We start from the raw sequence: 18,473 nt of genomic DNA, 5'->3' as shown, positions 1-18,473 counted from the left end.
GTCCCATTTCTTGGTTGTCTGCTCGCAAGTGCTTTCATTCTTACAGCACCTTGCAGCGCTAGCACTGAATCGTACCTTCATTATGCTTATAACGCAATGCAACTCACAAGAAAGCGACCTTCCAGCAAGCGAAGGTTTAGTAAGAATGTTTGAAAAACATTTTTCCCGCTCTCTCTCTCTCTGTGCCGCAGAATTCCCTAAATTAATCTACCCCTTGTATAAAGATGTTAGTGGAAAGTTTAGGTCAAAGCGTGTATGCATTTCGTCCGAGTTCACACAGAGCATACTTAATCCCTCGTACCGGTTGCCAGCACACGAACATGTAACATACCAGTGAGCAGAGGGCACAAATTCTTACTGACATATTATTCACTCAACCTCCGCCGGTTAAATCTCGCAACCGCTCGCAAGAATGAAAGATGTGTTACAGAAGCATCCCTTTAATCCCTTTCGTGCTTCAAAGGCAAAAGGAAATCTTTCGCTAGAGCATACCAGACTACAGAAATTGGTGAACAATTATGTTACTGAATTGATGTCTCAACATTCCGCTCCTTGGCACTGATCTGAATAGAGAAGGTTAACGATAAGGGTAGCGACTGCTGCTCGTGCCCGTGTACACTTTCCGCGGCTAGTTTCCGAGAACAGCAACATTTACTTTAGCATCCGAAGCAACAACAACGATTTACAAAACAATCTAATGAGCTTCCGCAACATTCCTGATGTTCATTTTCCGATGGAAAAGTTTACTGCCGCCGCCTGTCGTTCGATGTGGGCGAGGCACAACTTCCTGGGTGTTTCAGCGGTATGTTGTTAATATTGGTTTTAATGAAGTTCGTCAGCTCGTTAGAGCTTAGCGTTCAAAGTTGCCAGTTTCATTTGTTCGCTGTGAAATGTATTCAATTTTCAAAAAACAAAATGCTTCTTTCGTTATCTTTCATGTAAAAGGTTGATAGCAGCTATTATTTCAAAACACGAGTGTGTCAGCATTACAATCAGACATCAAGCCGTTCATGATGGGGTTTTGTGTTTGTTTTGTGTGTTTTGGAATTTTAAAATTCTTGGAACAGATTTTGTGGCAATTATAAAGCTGAAAATTGCGTCACCGCTTTTGATGTACATGTTGAAACATTTATTTCAATTATAAAAAAAAAAACCAAGCAACATCCTTGCTCCTTGACAATGCACAGCATGGAATATGTATTAAAATAATTAGTCGCAATTTTCTCCACGCTCAGAAATTACACGACGCTTTATCCGTCGCTTCGCATCGCACCCTAATTACGGCCACATATGAGATTGGATTATCGGATGGTTTGATTCAATTTGGAACCGATCCAATTGAAGGTCGTCATCATGCCGGGGTGCCCACAAAAACAGATCGCCGCGGTGGTTTGGCAACCGACCGAAGATTCGATTTCACTCCAACTTTTTTTCATCACCCTCGTATCGTCGTGCTTGAAATTGCATGCAAAACGCAGAAAAGGTGACGACAACGGTGAAAAGCAACACGTACGTGATTCGATTCATGTATACCTTTCGTACGTGTGCGGATCCCGATAGTAGGAAAATCTGTTTCCCTTGGTTCCCATCCTTTCTAAAAGGATATTCCAAGCACGCGTTAACAGCACTAACAACATGCAATATTTCTTTTTAGTTTAAAGCACGACGTGTAACCATAAAAGGGTTAGGATTGATAGTGATCGAGTAAAGTAAATTAACAGATTGATAAGTAGGTGAGTTTATGGAAAAGATAACTGGAATGTTGAAAATATAATCAACTGCTTAAGACAGCTTACAATAATTCCAACCATTTAAGGAGCCAAATAAGCATGCTCCCTGAAATTACATTCAATGGAAAATGGTAGGTTTATTATTTTGTGCCAAATGTGCCAAAAAACCACCATCAGATCTGGTCTGCTTGTATGCTGCTTTTTGCTTTCTCGTCTCACGCTCATTAGTACAGGTAATATCGAACTGTTTGGATGTTCTTGTAGCAGCTCATAAATAACAAATAATTTACGGAGCAGATGTGGTGCGGGTGAAATGCAAACATAAACGTGCTGCTGCAAACATCATGCCCAGCTCACATTGACCGCACTACTACCTTACGTGCATCGTTTTCTGTTGTTTTTGTTAAGCTGCAGTACGGAACCGAAGAGCTCCAGAAGCTTAGATACTGCTTGTACACAGCTATAGCAGAAAAAGCCCTGGAGTGTTTGTCGGTTGAACGAGCATAATTGAGTAAATGCTTCCGGATAATCTCATCCGGGCGAACTATGGAAAATTACAGCTCGGTAGCTGCTGCTTGTCGGTGGGCAAAAGTAAAGTTGAGCCGGACAGTGGAAGACGCATGGATAAGATCAATTATTTAGCCATTGAATTTGAAGCATATTTATGGGTTTGGCTTTAGTACTAAATCGAATCGTGCGTATTGATATTGGATTAACCAGTGGAGTAGTATTTATCGTAAGGATTGTTGCAAAATTTTGCTCAATTGCAGGGATCGCTAAACGTTCAATGCAATAATCCGAGCTTCGCATGTTTTGAGCTTCTAAGCGCACCAAAAAGATGTATTCCACTAAAATCTAATAGAAGTCCTATTTATCCACCTATTGTGGGCTCGAAGGTCGAGTATTGCAAAATGGGCAAACGTTTTCTTGGAAATCTCTAACAAATTATGAAGAATTCTCACAAAATGATACATTTACTGAAATCATCATTCACCGAATGCCGTCGCCTGTGTTCCAATCTTCACGAATGAAACGTATTCCGTTTTCATAATATCGTTAGCACAAAAAATTTGGCGTGCAGAATGAACGTTGCTAGCAAGTGCTTTCGAACATAACGCTTCGTCCCAGCTGTTTGCTTTCTACCTTTGCTGTATATGATTGTCCCCGGTTTTATTTTGTTTTGCCACACACACAAGCAAAAAAACGAAAGCAAAACAAATATCACAAACTCAACCTGAACCGCAACTTGTCACGAAGAGGACCATCAAAGAGGAAAGAAATTTCCGAAATTGTCATGACATTCCACTCTCGGGAATTGGATTATTATTGCTCGGGGAGTTGCGAGTTTTTTTTTGTTTTGTGTTTTGTTTCACCATTCGGACGCTGTTTCAGTAGTTCCCACGCGGTAGGAAAAGCGACAGTTTGGGCCTGTCTTGTTTTGCCGTTTTGTACGCGTTAGTCTCGTTCTATAAATTGGCTTAGTAGAAGTTAGCTCTTTTTCGACTGATTGCTACACATGTACGAAATTAAAAATATTCAAATTTTTTGCTTAGCCACGCCACTTCTGCTTCAGAGCCAAGAAGTGATAACGCTCCTCTCAGTTAACGGTTCCACAGTGCCTATAACGCTTGCCATGGCTTCATTAAAAAGATTGCTCGTAATGGATTATATTTTTCAACCTTCACAGCCACTAACTGGTCAATCCGAATGCACTCGCTTCATGAATACAATAGTAAAAAACAAAAAAGCCAAAAAACTTCCAGACCGTGCGCTATAAGGTTACGTTCTCTGAACCGAGAAGTGTCCTTTTTTTTCACCATCGCATTAAACAATTTTCAACCGCCTGTCCTTTATTAGCCTCATAAAAACAGAAACTTTTCAGCACCGTTCTTCGCATAGATGAAAGCGAACCTGGCATATTGTAGATGTGCATTACGGGTTTAAAACCACCACCGTTCGGATGCCACAAGTGCATCACAGTTTTTGGACTGGCGCCAACAAACGATGACGTCAAGCTTTAGCATCGTTGGCAACTCTCGGACTCAGTTAGAATGACGTCAGCGAATGGACAATAGGCAATCCGAAAGGCTCCGTTGGATACAGTGGGAAGCAAACGTCATCATTGTACGGATAACGTACTGTTTGCAGGGTGTTTTACTCACCCGTCCAGCGCTCCATTCAGCTTTCGGCGTAGGTGAACAGCCGGGCAAGGATTATTCGCAAACCTATCCGAAGGCGTAAGAAGCGAAAGAGTCACTTTGCTTCGTTCGTCGAAAATGGAAGACATTGTCTAGGGAGCATGGTTTATGGTTTCGAGGCCATTAACAATTTATTGCCTGCCGAGCTCCTCCGAGGCTGTCGTCGTTGGTCGATAGTGATCACGAGAGAAAGTATGGTTGGTAAAATGTTTCAAATATAAATGTGTTTGTGTGTGTGTGTGTGGTGGGAAAAAGTTTAAGGTTGCACGCTCTTGTGTGAGATGTTGAGCGAGGAAATGCATTTGGTTCGCGGTCGGTTTTTTGATTATGTTAAAATTGGTTTTAAAACCCTTGATTAGTGGTACATTTAAGAATAAAACTTTAATTTCTTTTTTGTTTTTTGAGCTTAAAGACACTTGCACAATTAATAGTGATAGTTTTGGCATGTTAACGTGCTGAAGAAAATTATTCATCAAGCTTTTATTGACTGGACCATTTTTAATCGAAATATTTCCAGCGCTTTCCTTTGCTTCGTTAAACATAAAATAATCACTGTCAGTCGTTTTCAAAATGTTCACCAGCAATCTTTTGATGTAACAAGTCCAATAAACGAAACATGATTGAATCAACATTTGTTTTGCACAACAAATCGAATAAATAAGGGTAGCATGATGTCAATCACGCTGCCCGTACACTCGGCTTAGATGGCGAACAGTTTGCAAAGTTCCGTCTAATAGACCATGTCTTGGAAGTTTCTTTTTTGTTTCTTAATCCGCTCGATACATTATGACGATGGTATAAATTGTCATACTGGTGCGAAAATAAACAGACCCTCCGGTGCCATCTTCAGAATCGGCCGTCAATCCGGCAGGCACACCCAGTGACACACGCAACGAAAAAAGGATGTCGTGTTGACTTCAAACGTAACTCACTTCGCTCGCTCTCGCTTCCGGTACAGTTTCCATTCACTGCGTTACCAGTGTGTACCATCCCATGGCACTTTCCGCAGAACACAGAAACATAAACCTTCCCCAAGGGAATGGACGCCAGAAATTGTTGGATATTTTTGCCTTCTACATACACGACTGCTCGGTTTTCTTGTATGGTGCGTAAATCGGTTTATCCTTAACGGGTGCGGAAGACAGTGAAGATCCTCACATTCCGTGGTCTATTCTTCAACGTACGAGATCCTCATCCTCCCCGGGTCTTTACCACCACCGGCAAAACAATCAACCGTGCGTGTGCGTGTGTTTGTGTGTGAACCAACACACGGGAAACATTTTGCCACGGTTTTGCGTTGCTGCCTCGGATCGTATCCCATGTCACAAGGCCTGCCTATCAAAGTGACATCGAAATCGGCGAAGGTCAATAGCCGGAAAGTCAGGCAAAAAGATTTTGCGAAAAGAAACGAGCGTGTGCGTGTACAGAAGAAGAGAGAGAAAAAAATGCACAAAACCAGAAACAGCTGACGATTGAAAGGTCGTTCCATTATGGAGGGACTAGGGTTTTAGTGCTGGAGGTAGAAACCATAGCCCCATATAGATGGTACATACCATGCTTCCGAACGGCTTTTCCAATGCGCTGACAATGATGAAATCCTTCATTCAGACGCCTCCTCACCGTTACCGTAATATCTCGTACTAGCTCGATTTCGTGAAAATGGGACGGTATTACGGGATTTTTTTGTTCTCCGAACAATATCCCGCACACGGCCGAACGTCCCGAACACGGTTGATGATTTTTCTCGACTTTTTCCACGTTCCCAAGGCCTGTGAGATGGCGCAAGCTGCTCTATATCGCTTTCACTGGCAGGACACAAAAAGCGAAGCGAAATCGCAGCTCAAATGGCATAAAAGTGAACAGGAAAGTTGCTTCATCTCTTCGAGCAATTTACCCACAATCAAACAGACGATTGTGTTTGCGAAGCCCGCCGGGAGACGCTAGGGGTTCGATGGGGGATATTCGGTTCGTTTCCAATAATTTTGTGCGTCAAGCGAAAACAACGTGACAACCGTACGGTACCAGCGTGTATGTTTTCTGCCCGCTGCTAGACGATTCCTTCGTCAAGTGGTTGGATTCTGCGAATGGACGCACGAACCAATCCGGAAGGATAAAGGGATATTAGCGAAGGGTCATCACCGGTTCATTTTGAGAGCTTTTGTGGCAACAATATTTTGTTCGTTCCGCTCATAAAACGAATCTTTTCGCAATGCCAATGTTTCGTGCATTAATAGCGATCAAATTGGTGGTAAGTAATGGATGTTTTAACAAGCAAATAACATTTGAAGGAGATTTGAAGCTTTCTTCCTACATCGTTGAGATATTTTTGAATCCAAGAAGAGTTCTTATAGGATCCTTTTTGAACATAATTATTAAAGCTTTTTACTTTGTACTGGGTGAAAGCAAGGCAATTCTTATTCCTAAAACTTACAAACCACAAACACTACCGGTTTACGTCACAAGCCCATTGCGTCATTGCTCAAGTTAATTGTAACTAGAAATACATTTCATTACTTTATAATTTTCTTGCTAACATTTTTTTACACCGACCCCCGCGTAACATATCCTCCCCTCCTGCCAAGCTCAGCTGGCTCACCAGGTCTAACGATACGAAGGTTTTCTCACTAGCCGACAGCATGGTTCGCTTTCGTTTTGTTCCGGCGGTGGTGCTTGTGTGGCAGCTTCCTTAATCCTACAGCTCCGCCTGTTTGATAATTATAACTTGAGACTAATTAACTTTTTCCGGCAAAATGAACAGTAAGCAGCGGTACGCCACTATCAGCTACCACCGCTACAACGTACAGGCTTAATGGGAAGCGACTTCTGTCTAGTGCCAACACGGCAGTGAAAGGCGATACCGGAAGCTTTCGCTTTATCGGCAGCCATTTTTCCAATCACTATCCACTCAAATGTCAATGTCGTTCGTGTTCCGTCTTTTTCACCACTCGGAGTCAGCGGAGCGGGTGTTGGTTTGGTGCGAAAAATGATGATGGCAACCAATTTTGCAGTCTCTTCTTGTCGCGATTTCGGCGAAACACTGCACCCTCCCCCGGCCCGTGTACACCGGTAAGCCACTTGGCCACAGTATGCGCTAACCTTATGTTGGCGTACCATCACAGTATGCTGCCTTACGTTTGCCTCACGATCGCTGATATGACAGCATGGGTAATAAATTTTGATTATAGCCTTAACAAGGAGGCTTAAACAGTTCGGCTTTTTCATCTCCTGTTTCTGTTCTGGGGGGCAATATTGGGCGGCTTTCCTTTTCTGCATCCCAAAGCTTCGTATTCGGTGCCGGTTTTCGAGCTTGGCAAAAACCACCACTTGGGTTCCGACGTACGACGAATACTAATCATACGTTGAGTAGTCCGGAGATTATGGATTAAAAGCCTCACCATCTTTCACTTACTACGATATGAAGCCCGGTGTTCGTTCGGTTTCTTTTCCGTAGAGCAAAATATCCAAATATCTCCCTCCTGACACGTGGGTTTGCTGATTGATAGCGGAGTGTGAGGAAGTGCAGAATGGTACGAAAAAAAAAAATTACCGGTACATCTGGGTAAACAACACTGGATGGTTGTGCACACACAGTTTTAATGAGAATGGTACGTTTTACGGATACGTGAACGGCAATCCAACGACCAGGCAAGCAAGGCCACATGCCACTATGCACACAATCTGCACACGATTATGCCTTTGGGGATATTGTTGCACCGTGCAAACTTCCGATCCGAAAAGTTGTCGACATGTTGTTCAGAGTTGCTGTGCAGTAAAATGATTCATTCCATAGGAAGGTCAACCTTTAAAGTTGAGGTAGAATAAAATTTGTGGAATATACTGAATATTTTGGTTCCATAATGCACCTTGAAAGCAATTGCCAGCTCAACGTCACACAATGGTTTTTGTTTCCATACGAAGTGCATACCATTGGAAAACGAATTGTTTTTGCAATCCAGTTGTGCGGTAAGCAAATCCAAAGGCCATCCGCGCAGTACACAGTGTGGATCGTGTTGTTTTGTTTTTAATATCATTAGTAGATCTCCTGGGACTATTTATCTTTTTCGCCTTTATGCTGCTGCCGGATCTGTCGAGAATACGACAGCAGTGAGAATCTTCTGCTCTGTCCCTTTGACAGGACAGTGTGACAGTGTCTCAAACTCGTTAATCTTGTTTTTGCGAAGATGATACTCCTCGCCAACTGGAAAAAGAATCATCCTAGCACAAGAAAAGAAGAAGAAGAAGTGGCCACTTAATTGAAATAGCTGTGAAAGTGAGGCGACCAAGAACAAAAATCCTAGTGACAAACAACCGTGAAGCGAAGATGGACAGCATGACACAAGAGATCCTTGATGTTTTTTTCGTATTGTTTCTTGTACTTCAAAAAGAAATCCGGCAAACTTCTCGTTACTTACATCAAGTAGATTGCCGTAAATGGTCGGAGGATTTCTTTTACACACCAACAAACGTTAAATGATGCGTTTTTATCAAGCAATTTTACGGTGTTTTAAACTTAGTTGAAAATTTGACTTTGTGCTTTAAATGAGGTTTTGTAAAGAACAATTCTTAAGAATCGGTTGAACAAAACAGATTAGGCGAGGTAACAGACGAATAAACATTATTCAGAAAACCCTTAGCAAAATGATAAACTGCAAAATGAACCAGCAGGAATGAACTGTTGAAGTTAATAATTTTGAATTGACTAACGAATTTTTTGCTAAAATTTTCGTCATTCATTTGTGCACTAAATAAGTTACACATAGTTTTCCTGGTAAAACTTTTAGTCCTTTGCGCCTTTGCAAAATTTGTTTAGAGAAGTTATTTAGCTTGGATGTACAGTTCTTAATTGTTTTGCAATAGCGGGAAAAATATTCTGTCCCTCGTGTTGCAATGGTCCTCGAACAATTCGAAATCATTTTGAACATCCGTGTTCAACGCCTGGGAACTAGCCTAACATGGATGTACCACGCCAGCCGGAGCATGCCTTAACCCTTCTCAATCATAGCGTAACATTTGAAACAATCGTTCCACGTTTGCACTCCAACACTTAACCAACCCTTTTTTCCCCTGTCTTCCCCTAACAGGACATCGACTACGATGGTTTCCGAAAGTTTCTGGACTCGTTTCTGGACTGCGAAACGCCCGAAGACTTGTCGAAGCACCTGTTCATATCATTCCTGCAGCCGGCCCTCTACCAGGCACAGCAGCAACAGCACAGTCACGGGAAGGCTCTCAGTCAAATGGCGGCGATTAGCAGCAATGCAGCCTGTGCCCCCGTAACGTCCCACAATCGAGGTAATGCACAGCCGAAGGTCGAGCACATTCTTTTAGCCCACTGTTCGCTCCCGGGTATTTTCATATAAGCGGGAAAATGATGAAATTTTGTTTTGCTTCACCACACCATTCCATCAGGCTCCATCCCGAACCTTAACAGCATAGTAGACATTCCGACACCGCAACCGTCACAGGAATCGCAGCGGAACAGCTTCGTCGAGCGAATACACGGGCTCACCGATAAGCTGCAGTCGCTCGGACATCTCGGGCTCGATGGTGGCGGAGGCGATAGCAGCAACAAGGGCAAATGCGGTACGTACCTGGAATTTGCTGCGCTCCACATGTACATAGGGTTATGCTGGGATGCGGTTGCGCCAGTTTTCACTCCTGCCTGTTTCGCCACTCTTTCAGGCACCGTCCACCCGATGCTGACGGTGACGCCGAGCCCGATGGGCTGCACACCGCCGATCCTGCAACCACCGTTCCGCCGTTCGGCCGATTCCAGTCCCTCGCACTCGCACTCACACAGCCACTCGCAGATTTCTCGGAACTCGTCGCGCAAAAGCAACAACTCCGTCAACTGTCGTATCGAAGGTAAATATTATCCCCGTGCCCCCCGGGGTGGCCTACTTTTGCACTTGTACCATCCATCCGGCGAAGAACCCCCCCGTTGTCCCCGAAACGACCCTAGGCAATCTGAATCGGATCGGCTAACAACAAAGGCAGGTGTCCAAACACCGGTTTGATTGTAAAATCAACCAACGAGAGCGTCTGTCAATCTTCTCAAACAAGACGAGCTGCATTTGTTCTCCGATTCACCACACCGCACCAGAAGAAACTACCTGTTGCATGTCAATTCGCATATCTGTTTCTGTTTCATACGTTTTACTTTTAGTTGGGCAGCGTGTTTCAGCTAAACGGTTGTATATAGCGAGCCACCGAAATGGCCGGGAAATGCTAAGCTCCAGCTTATCTACCGACAGGGATGCGATGCGCTCTGCCCATACGTGTTACCTGTAGCGATTCACCCTCCTTACGTATTGCACATCAAGGCACGTTCGTACGAGCAAATTTAGCGTTCCCAGCGGTGAATTCTCAATTTCCTGGAATCGGTCAACAAGACCATCGAACCGATGTGATGGAGTTGATGACGTGACGGCAGAGATTTAACTTCTACATCGTGTTTTTCTTTTCTTTCTTTCTTTCCCCCTTTTGTCGGGCCAAACCCTACCCAAAGCGTGTCGGCTTTCGGTCATCGGAAACTGTTTTCATCTATCTACGCTTGTTTCTAATACCCTGATCCTGTTCGTTTCGTTGCAGATGTGCGGCTGATTCCTAGAAAGCAATCATTTTTGGATCCGTTACTGCTGAAGGTACCGCTCAAGGATGTTGTCTGCTATCTTTCGCTGCTGGAGGCTGGCCGACCGGAGGACAAGCTGGAATGTAAGTATACAAGCTGTGGATATTTTGAGACGGATGGTGTTTCAGGCGAGTTGTGATTTTTCTCATTTCAAACATGTCTAGCTTGAGTATGGGAAAGGTCCGCCGTTAATAGTTCATTAAAGGTGCTTTAGATGTGGTGCAGTGATTTTTTGCTTTACGGACGTTCTCCAGAAGTTTGAACTCGAGAGTATCGAATACCATGAAATTATTATTACTAGTCACTGGAATAAACGTGGATGTAGTGGATTAACCCTTTCACTATAGGCCTGCGTAAAGCATATTTAGCCTAAAAGTAATTTACGTCACAAAACTTTCGGCTTACAAACTACTAATTAATTCTATCTGTTGTAGATCAAAAGCTGACGTAGGAAAGCTTAAATGTGATTTAAAAGCGAATTTATTTCTTTCATATTATTATTTCCTCTAGATGATGATAATCAGAAATACGTTGATAAAAAATTTGACGTAAAATGGGAATGCTTTCATATATTTTAATTAGATTATGAACATAGTAAAAGATAATTGCATACCAACTGAAAAACACTGGGCGTCTCCATCAACATCACTGAAGCAAAAAAAGTTATTTTTCGTTTGTTATTTTCGTGTATTTCTACAAAGAAGCATTTTTACTCTGCAGTGTTTTATATCAATTTTTTTACAAAAAAATGCCTCAAAAGTTCTCCATTCACCATTTCTTCCCCGACTAATTTCACTATCTGAAACGAACGAAGCTGACAATGTAGAGTTTTTTTTCGGTTGCAAACCTCTTCCCAGCAAACCAAACAAAGAACTACCGCCGAACTTAACTGTCATTCATTTTTCCTACATTTTCCGATCTAAAATTAGCAGCTGCAACTGCAAACTTGCAAACTCTCTTAACTCGGTTTTAAAATCAGTGAAAAAAATAATCATAGCTCTCCTAAAGCTCCCAGTTTGAAACTGAAACAAAAGAACCGAAAGCACATAGAGTCACAAAGTTCTTCCAGCTGGCAATCCACTGCCATCACTGCCGAGAGGATCATGAGAAAATAAACAGTATCTACCACTCGGGGCCACAACACAGCGGCGGCAGCAGCAGCAGCAGACGAGTGCTACTTCGGTAATCCTTCGATACGACGGAACTCTCGTCGCGGGCACACTTGTGCTGTGAGGGACAGGCCCATTACCATACAAATGGCAATCATCATCGCTTGTGCGCCGACCCACACCGCGATATGGGCAAGGCGAAACACTTGCGAACCCATTCACAAGCCCCGAAACAATAATCCACCGGGTTAGCTTCGGTCGGTCGGAGCTTTGCCATAACGAAATTCCACTTGCATTAGAGAGGTACTGCCTTGAATTATGCACACGCAACACTTCGTTGCAAACAATCTGGATGGGTAGCTTCCACCAGCGTCTACTGAGCACACTTCGGTTTGCATGTTGTTTTCGCAAAGGACATGGGTCTTGGAAAAGTTGGAAATGACTATACGCCAGAGTGTATGCGCTCGTACAGGGACAACATGATGGTAATGGTTGTCCAGTAAGAATTGGAAACAAAAAATCTTACGATCCTATTTCTTACCCCCTGCATAAAGCTACCATGACTAGGCGAAAAGTTTTCGGACAACCTCCTATAACAAAAAACCTTTATTGGCATTGTTCTCCACCAAGATTCTATTACTGCAACGATGCGATCCTACTGTGGTAAAAGTTTATGGGCCCGAGGAACACAGTGTCTGCGGTTTGGTTGGGTAGTTGATCAACGATAAACAATCACTGCCTGACCAATGCCATTTACTTGCATCTTTATGCTCTCCCATGTGTACTGTCAGCCTTAAGCTCGAATGAGGAAAAACTTTGCAACATCAGAACTGAAATTAGAAATAAAGGAAAGTCCACTTCTGGTATTCATGTAGTTGTCTTTGAACATGTCTGGTAATGAGTTCCGACTGTACGCATAACTTATGGTTGTACGATTTGCAATCAACATGTATAGACTGGTATATGGAGCAAAAACTCCCTAGAAGCAGTTATCGATCGAATGTATTTGATGTGTGTATAAACACTACATCTACTGCTACCAGTCTACTTCCAACATCAAGGCATTGCCTTAAGGTTTTAACGATTAAACATTCGTCCCTTTTCATTAGTTGCTTGTTGGGTAGAAAGATCAATATTTTGTTTTTTTTTTACTTTCTTTCTTATCCGGACGGTCGGCATGAAATAGGTTTGTTTTTGTTGGTTTAAGCTTTCAGATAAATCAACCAATGTTCAATACGAAGACATGGGTCGATTCCGCTTTGCAGCAAAAAAAAAAAAAACGTCAAAGTCTTCTGCCTTCCAACCATTCGAAAGGACGTCATTATCGTCTCTTCTGCCACACCTTTCTCAATCGCTACCGATCGGCTCATGGTCCGAAAGCTACAGCAACACTAATTTTAGTCGATACGCTTCATGTTTGCTGCTCTGTTTTATCCGATTCATCCGAGTTATGTGTACAAAAACTTTCCCTCATCGAACGAGACAGGCAAAAGAAATAGTTACCGAGAGCAAGTGGTTTTCATCACCTTTTTTCCTTTTGCTCCCGTCTCTCTCTCTCTCTCTCTCTCTCTCTCTCTTTCCACCAGCAGCCTGTTCTCATGGTCGATCAATTTTCCATTTGAACGCATAAGTGCCTACAATCGTCCGTTCCGTTGATGGATAAACGGCGTTGACTTACACGATAAACCGGTTCCACGTTAGCCGCAAGGTGTTGGGTTGGTTGGGAGGCTCAGGAAACATTGAAGATGAATCCGGTTCCGTACCCCGGCTTCGGGGCACCAATAACCCGTACAACATTATCCTTTACGATTCCTTCATCAAGACGCTAACCGGTTGCTGGTGAAAGGCTGTTCTTTCATAATATTTATTTATAGACATATTTCCGATTCATATCAAATGGCAACCGTGCAAAACCATCACATCGCTCGTATGGATAAAACGTACGAATCGCCACATCGCAATGGAACGAAAAAAAAAACGCACACTCACACACAAGCACTTTGTGCTTCCATCAAGAAGCAGGCCAGAAAACAAAAGGCAATGTATTTTCACCGATAAGCTTTACCAAGATCCTCTCGTTGATCCACCCGATCCAGGTTGGGGGTTGAATAGATTGGAGCAGCAATAATATCGTAGGGTCAGCTATACGGGATACGCTTTGGCCCGGTTTTTTGCGTTGCGCTCGTGGCTCGATTCGCTTGCCTGCTGTGCCCTGCAAATTGTGTCTGGTATGCTGCAATAACAAATGGCTTTCTCGACGGGTGATGGGTGCCGTTAAGAAAAATGACCAGCATTACCAGGCAGATAAGCTTTTTTCAAAATGGTTTCAATTTTTCAAAACACACCCTCCAGTGTGTCACAGTGTGTGTTTGTGTTTGTGGAAAAATAAAAAAAACCCGGGGGTAAAGCTGGCCCAAAAAGTTTTCCATCATACTAATGATAATGTAAGATGTTTGATTGTTCCTTATTGGTATGCATTAGACAGTAAAGTTTAATGTCCTGTTGATGGATATGTCTGCTATAAACGCTTGCTTCAAGCGAAATAAAATCACATCAATTTAAAATATTACCAACACAGAGACATTCAACCGTGCTAGATTAAATTAAGAGCGAAACTCATATTTTAAATAAGTAATGCCGTTGTGCAATAAACCGTTGTGACTGTTGTTCCGATCTGCCAATCTATCACCATTCGATCTTTCGAGCTTTCCGGACAAATATTCCATTATACTAATGTTTACTGTTGCTCGGTTCTGCTTACAGTTATGTTCCGACTGTACGATACGGATGGGAACGGCGTCCTCGACACGACCGAAACGGATGCAATTGTCAATCAGATGATGTCGGTAGCGGAATACCTCGGCTGGGACGTGTCCGAGCTACGGCCGGTAAGTACGGCAATCTATCGCAACCTGCACGCGCTAGTCGGATCGGAAGCATTCGCCATGTTGACCGTTCGTGGTGCACGTGGCATTTCGCACAAACCGGAAGTGGTCACGGATGCTGTAGCACGGATTGGCAGTGCTTCATAAACGTGTATCATAAATAGAAACCGCTGGTTTTGTCCATTTTATCGCTCCATGCGCCAGCAACATTCAGTTATCGATACTCTGTTTACTGATTAAATTCGTTTCTTTTTCTGTCTCTTTTCTACTGCGAACAACCGACGTTGATGTGCGCTGCACAACACGCAATTCGCACCGTCATGCTACCACATCCCAACAACAGATTCTCCAGGACATGATGACCGAGATTGACTACGATGGTGATGGGTGTGTTTCGCTAGAAGAATGGCAACGCGGTGGCTTGACAACGATCCCGCTGCTGGTACTTCTCGGTAAGTCTCACGTCCCATGGATACAATCGGCCATAATATGTACTTCCTAGAACACTTCATAATGCTGCCCGTGTGTGTATGTTGGCGTGTGTTTGTGTGACATTCATTTTTTCTCCCACGAAACGCAAACCCAACGATCACCGCATAAAAAAGCCACAGTAACAAACCAAAACTGCTACCCAGTGCAGGCAGAAGAAAATGCTCCAGTGTGTAATCAAATATCCTGGCGAGCAAACAACCGTCCGCGGGGACAGTTTGTCCGCGAGTGTGAACTTCGGGAGCATGGTCGCCTTACAGGGCGTTGCTAATGACGTGCCAAGCGTAATGCGAAAATATGGGCTGCAAATGAGGCTTGCGAATCTTCTAACGGACCGTTTTGCCGGAACGGGAGTCCAATTAAAATTGTTATGCTTTCGCACCGGAGATTATTAGAACGAGAAGCTTAACGATGGAAAACCTTACTAGGCACACACCGGTTGGGAGTTTGTTTTTTTTTTTTTTGCTGTGTTCTGTTCATCAATGTTTTTGCTATTCGCAAAAAAAGTCGGAGCGGAACGGCTTCTTGATCTGTTGATTTTATCGCTTGGTAGTAGAACACGAAGAGCATTACAAAATTGCGCTTAAGTCGTTCAAGAGCATCGTTAGCAATTGAGAAAATGAACTATTCGGAAAATGCTTGCTGAGCGGTGTAATCGAAGATGTTTTGCTGTGTTTGTGTTTAGTCGAGGATTAAAATTCATTCCATATGAAGAAGCGTCTTGAAAGCTTTAAATCCCTAACTGACGCAGAACAGGCTAATGTGTGTATGTATAAATGATTAAAGCAGCACCGCTAACGATGCACTTGTACACAGCCAGCCGGGATCCCGTACTGACCCCGTGGGTGCGTAAATCGTAATCGTCGGGTGAGGATAATTCAATCAATTATCCAGTCACCACCAGCATCGAGAGAAACACCTCCGTTTCGACTACGTGCGAGGGTACGGATACTAATCTACACTTAACTTAATTGCTCCATTCTCTCGTTGTGAGTAGTGTTGCACATCACGATGCAAAAGCGATGGCAATGTTTCTTCCCGTACGCAGATACACACTCGCACCATTGGGACCTTCGGCTGGTGCCTTGTGGAAGGAAACCATACCACTAGCAAGTGTAATCCACCAGGCCATCATCCATCGACTCCGTACACTCTTACCACAATCGGGATAAAGTCGTTTTTTGTTGATAAAAGGCAAGTGAAGTGTTCGAATGCGCCGTCCCCCAAGGGATCGATTCCGAACCGACCGTTCCGAAACCGACCGCTAATGCCCAACCAGAGGCAAACCCACTGCACTGGAAAACCGGTCCCACCTAATGCTGTAATGCAATCGACAACCGCAAAGCTAACAGTTTCTTCGCCCTTACCACGTAACGTCATCAATCAGCTCGCAAAAAGCAAACACTGTCATCTTATCCGCACGCTCCGACCACACACACACACACACACACACACACACACACACACACACACACACACACACACACACACACACACACACACACACCCTTTTTCATAGTGGGGAGGGGAGTGTAGTGCGTTCGCACGTCACCTGAAACCGACCGGTTCGGTCGTCCTGTCCTTATTCCCTGTAGTGGCTAACATTTTGGCCTGAGCTTTTGAACCCGATTAATACGATTGTGGCTTGCAGTAGCCGGTTCGTAGCAACTGCTCGTGCTGGTAAATCGATACGATCAAGCTTAAAAGGATAGTGAAGTGCTTTTTTTTTTTTGTCGTCAAACGCCCAATGTCCATATTCATCCGTCTCAGCACTGTAGCTCTCCCATCCGTCGGAGACACATCCGTAAACATCTCAGCGCAAACGGAAGAACCGAAGAAAGGCAGTTCCACTGAAAAATCGGGTCAATGAACATCGCACAAGTATAGGAGAGAGTGAGTAGTGTGGGGGGATAGTTGAAACGCATCCATCATGCGACGAAGTGCCTTACTAAGCCACCCATCAGGGTGGCCACTCGATTGAGCATTGACAGAGACTGATGTGAGTCTATTTTTGTGCCATTTTTGGTACGGCTTATCGACGCCACAGGGTGGATGATGGGTACTATCGAAATTAATTTTATACTCATGACTTAGTTTGCTTCGGTCATTCGACTCGGCTCGGCTGCCCGCTCGCCAGCAGAATGGTCTGTTCTGTCCCGTTATGTTGGTCACGTAAACAACATGAATTTAAAAGAACAAGCTAAAATTACTCTCTCTATTCATCCGAATCGTGAAATTTGATTTATGTCTGTCGTTATGGATATCATGTCCTCGTTTGACTGTCAATAAAAACAGATTTAGGAACATGATGAATCATCATTAGTTTTAGTTTACAAATCGATCAATAAGATTAAGTAAAATTTAAAATTAGAAAATTTTGCCAATAACGATGATGTTTGCATGATTATTTTCATTTAAAAGTGAAAGTATTGTATAATTTGGATAGGTTAACTGCTTCCATACTTGCCCTCAAAACTATTCCAACATCCCGCGAGGCATTAACTTGTTGTTAAGCGCAGGTTTTTGATACTAAATATGTCCTACAACCATAAGGGGTTTAGCTGGTAATTTGATTTATGTCGCAACTTTTCCTGTTATGATGATTAAGTGCCCATATTTGGCTTTCTTCTCCCGGGAAGAAGGAATATTAATTCCTAGATCAAAGCTATTGATAGCAAAGCAAGCACTTCACAGTAATTACACTCCGTTCGGGGTCATCCAATAGACGTGAAAAGCCTTCCGGGCGAAAAGCTTAATGAATGTAGCTTAATTAGAATTCTACTGAATGCGTCATTGAACGGTACGTGTTCCCGATCATACTATGTATATGGACTGCTAATGCCTTAAAGCATTGTACAATTGTGCCCCATGTGTATTTGTGTGTGTGTGTGTAACATTCGCACAACAGCTATGCAAAGATAGTTTCGAAACTGTGGAACCAACATCATTCCCATTTCCCGGTAGCTTTGTTTGCCATCTCCAACACACATACACATGCCCACATCGAAATGGGATGTGCCAGGCCGGTCATTAGTATTCCTGCCTTGGCCCGAAGCCTTACACTTTCGCGCGGAGCATCAATCTTGCCAACGAATGAAAACGATCGCGAATGAGTCGCCCGCGGATGGAGTGGCCACACACTTTTCTGATACGTTTTGTGCCTGCGGAACGATTTTAGTGCACTTTTGTGCGGACACACGCGTTACCTTACCACGAGTGAATACGTGGGCTTAGGTCCACCGTTTGCGTACCCTGTGTTGTGTGCAGCTTTTTTTTTTTTTTTTGCACCGTACGCTTTCCAATGTGAAACATCACGAACCAATCTCAAACCCATCACTGTCGATCATGGTACGCGTTTCGCGGAAATCCCGCGAGGAAATGGACAATTTTTCCGATGGCTAATTCTCGGTAATTGATGGCACACGGCGAGC

General features: G+C 43.5%; 2 protein-coding genes across 2 annotated transcripts in view; one reads left to right on the top strand and one right to left on the bottom strand.

Moving 5' to 3' along the window:
- Positions 1-18,473, bottom strand: part of LOC126562905 (MIT domain-containing protein 1) — a 458,992-nt gene that overhangs the window by 180,620 nt on the left and 259,899 nt on the right. The window lies entirely within an intron of this gene.
- Positions 1-18,473, top strand: part of LOC126561486 (diacylglycerol kinase 1) — a 483,147-nt gene that overhangs the window by 456,872 nt on the left and 7,802 nt on the right. The window contains exons 4-9 of the mRNA XM_050217662.1: positions 9,010-9,220; positions 9,338-9,511; positions 9,611-9,793; positions 10,520-10,642; positions 14,432-14,556; positions 14,897-15,005. Of these exons, the coding sequence (XP_050073619.1) occupies positions 9,010-9,220; positions 9,338-9,511; positions 9,611-9,793; positions 10,520-10,642; positions 14,432-14,556; positions 14,897-15,005 (925 nt within the window). The remainder of the gene's footprint in view (positions 1-9,009; positions 9,221-9,337; positions 9,512-9,610; positions 9,794-10,519; positions 10,643-14,431; positions 14,557-14,896; positions 15,006-18,473) is intronic.

This window comes from Anopheles maculipalpis, chromosome 3RL (assembly GCF_943734695.1).
Source record: "Anopheles maculipalpis chromosome 3RL, idAnoMacuDA_375_x, whole genome shotgun sequence".
NCBI classification, from domain to species: Eukaryota; Metazoa; Arthropoda; class Insecta; order Diptera; family Culicidae; genus Anopheles; species Anopheles maculipalpis.
The sequence above is the reverse complement of the archived record's forward strand: the minus strand, read 5'-3'. Positions and strand labels throughout refer to the sequence as shown.